At 68.1% G+C, this 2,863-nt stretch overlaps 1 protein-coding gene across 1 annotated transcript in view; it reads right to left on the bottom strand.

The window, feature by feature from the left end:
* Nucleotides 1-2,863, bottom strand: part of CAMK2B (calcium/calmodulin-dependent protein kinase II beta) — a 39,895-nt gene that overhangs the window by 22,119 nt on the left and 14,913 nt on the right. Inside the window, exon 9 of the mRNA XM_014530542.1 lies at nt 1,155-1,161. Within this exon, the coding sequence (XP_014386028.1) occupies nt 1,155-1,161 (7 nt within the window). The remainder of the gene's footprint in view (nt 1-1,154; nt 1,162-2,863) is intronic.

Here is a 2,863-nt window from a genome sequence, read left to right as displayed (position 1 = left end):
CCTGTGCCCCCCCTGCCAGGCCCCCCGATCCCAGCCCCTCCCCAGGCTCATGCCGGCCAAGCCTGACCCTGAGCTGGGCCCTCTGGGCGGGAGGCCAGGGTGGAGACCACACCCTGCAACACAGCCTGGGGGAACCCAGGCAGGAAAGGGCAGAGGTGAAAGGGCAGAGGTGAAAGGGCAAAGAGAGAGAGGGAGTGGGCAGTGCTGATGCTGCAGCTCCCAGTCACTCATGGGCCAGAGGAGGTGCCACTCATCCCAATAAATTAGAACCCGCCCCCCCACTACCTCCCCAGCTCAGCTTGGGCAGCCGGGGCCAGACGCTCTTGGGGGACCGGCAGGCACCACCCAGGCCCTGAGCCCGGCTCCCTCCAGGCCCGGCTGCCCAGCACCGCCCACTGTGCTTCCGTGTCCCTGCGTAAGACCCCCCCCCCGCAAGAGTCCAGCAGCCCCCAGGGCCAGGCACTGGCCCTCAGGGTCCCCCCACCACGGGTCTCCCTCACAGCCCCTCCGAATGGGGGGAGGCAGGGCAGGCAGATCCCCCAGGACCTCCTGCCACTGCTGGGCCCTGCGGAGTGACCGAGGGTCAGCTCGGGGTGGGCTTTGTTTTCTAATGACCCAGGAGGCCAAGGAGTGGGGCCAGCCCTGTCCTCCAAAAGCTGTGACCGCATCTGGGCACCACCAGCCACTGCACGGAGCCCCCATGGAGTCCCCCCGCCCCCAAGCACCTCAGCGATGCCCGTGGCTGAAGTTGTGGGTCAGAGGCAGCCAGGCGAGACCTGCGGGAGGCAGGCCCCCCCACTTGGCCCCAGGCTCTCCCTCCTGCCCCTGCCCCTCCCACAACAGCCTCATCTGCCTGGCACAGCCCTGCCTGTGTCCCCCGCCCATGCCCAGCAGCACTGAGCTCAGGACAGGCTGCGGGGAGGAGGCCGAGGCCCCGCAAAGGCCCCAGGACGTGCCAAGGAGGATGGGGCATGGGCTCTCCCAGCCCCCAGGGCCCTCACTCTCAGACCCAGCGCTCATCCACCCCACACGGCAGCACCCACACTGGCCGGGTGACCCCCGCTGACCAGCCTTGCCCTGCTCTGCTGCTGCCAGACCCTGGCTCTGCCCCGGGTGGGGGTATCTGCGTGCCCCGCTGTCCTGCGGACCCCGACCTTCCTGCTGGGACCAGAGGCCTCACAGCCCAGCCTCCGTCCTCCAGTGCTGTCCACGCCCCGCGGGGACCTTCAGCCCTGACCTGCCCGCAGCTGCGAATGGGTCTCCGCTTTGGGCAAATGGATGAGCGTCTTCACCCCAGAGGCCCGCCCTCCAGGACGCCTCTGGCATCTCCGTGCTGGGCGTCCTCGAAGATTCGACGGTGCCTTGCTTCCCTGCCTCCTGTGGCCCCGCCAGGCGGGGGCCTCACCCACGCGGTCCCCACGCCGTCCTGGGCGACCAGTCCTGTGTGGGCATCGGGCGGCGTCCAGCCGCTGACCGAGGCCGCGGTAACTGTCGGACCCGTTCTCTCGTCCTCGGCCTTGCAGTTGTTCCCCAAACGTCTGCAGGGCCCACGCTGTCTGCACAGCTGCCCTCGGGGTAGCGTGGATGGGTGGGCTTCGCCCTGCCCCCCTCCGGGTCCCCTCCTGGGGCTCGGGCTCCCGCTGAGCGGGCACTGGGTCTGCACTCTCCCAGCACCAAGCACTGGCCGGTGCCGCCGACATCCAGGCCTGCATTCTGCCGTCCACCGTCCTGCAGGCCCCGCTCGATGCACCAGGCCCCCTGGGCAGGCAGGACCCAGACTTCCCTGGCTTCACCCCAGGCTCGCCAAGGGCTGGACAGAACACGGTGCCACGTGCCCACGGGCAGTGCTGAGCCGTCTCGGGCTGGCTCTTCCCAGCGTCTCCCCAGCGTGGGAGTCCCGTCTGCAGCCTGTGGGTGCCCAGGACACCCCCGGCCTGGGGAGCAGCCCATCCCGACAGCCAAGTCTGGGGACTTCTGGGGACGGCTCCCGGGACCCTCTCACCTTGCTCTCGCCCTGGACTGACCTCCAAGCCGAGACCACGGCCGGGGACATGAGGCCGCCTGGCCATGGCCTGCCACAGGGTCCTGCCTTCTTCCCGGCTCACACACAGGCCCCTCCTCCTCGTGGGCCCTTGGTCACGTTCCGAGCAGTTTAGAAAGTCACTTTCGTGGTCAGAATTGTTCCCAAGAGGCGTCCCAGACGCTGGCCAGGCCCCAGACGTGTCCTCACGGTTCTGGGTTCCTCTCCGCGCCAGCAGCCGGCATCCCACGGCCCTCCCCATCTCACGAGCCATATTGCTTTTTAGGGTTTTAAAACTGGGCTGTAAACACTTTGAACGTTGTTTTCCAGGTTTGATAAGAGACGCCTGGCTTCCTCCTCCGAAATGAAGAATCCGCCTCCTCTTCAGAGGCCTCGCCGCCTCCTCGGTGGGAAGAGGTCACGGAACCGCTCCCACGGGGCCTCCCTCCCCCAGGGACCCCCAGGGGCCCACACGAGGTTGCCCATCGGACATAGGCCCTGGGGGTCACTGGTCAGGGAAGGCCCGCCCAACCCCAAGGGACACGCAGCCCCCCCAGAACGGGCTTCTCCCCACGAAGCCCGAGGTGACCCCAGACTCCATCCTGACCCAAAGCACCAACACAACAAACACCGGTCTCCCCTCGGGGCCCAGGACCCCTGGAAAGAGGCACAGAGGGTCTCCCCACGGGGACGGCTAGGAGCACCCCTCCTCCTGGTCACCCTCCTCCCGGTCTGGCTCTGAGAGGAAACTGGGCATCGCAGGGGGGGCCCCAGCGCAGAGCCCCCTCCCCCGGGCCAGGTGAGCAAAGGGAGGTGTGATTGGCTTGTGGGGCAGGTGGGAAT

Source organism: Myotis brandtii, unplaced genomic scaffold, assembly GCF_000412655.1.
Source record: "Myotis brandtii unplaced genomic scaffold, ASM41265v1 scaffold743, whole genome shotgun sequence".
NCBI lineage: Eukaryota > Metazoa > Chordata > Mammalia > Chiroptera > Vespertilionidae > Myotis > Myotis brandtii.
Note: the sequence above shows the minus strand (reverse complement) of the source record. Positions and strands in the feature narration are given on the sequence as shown.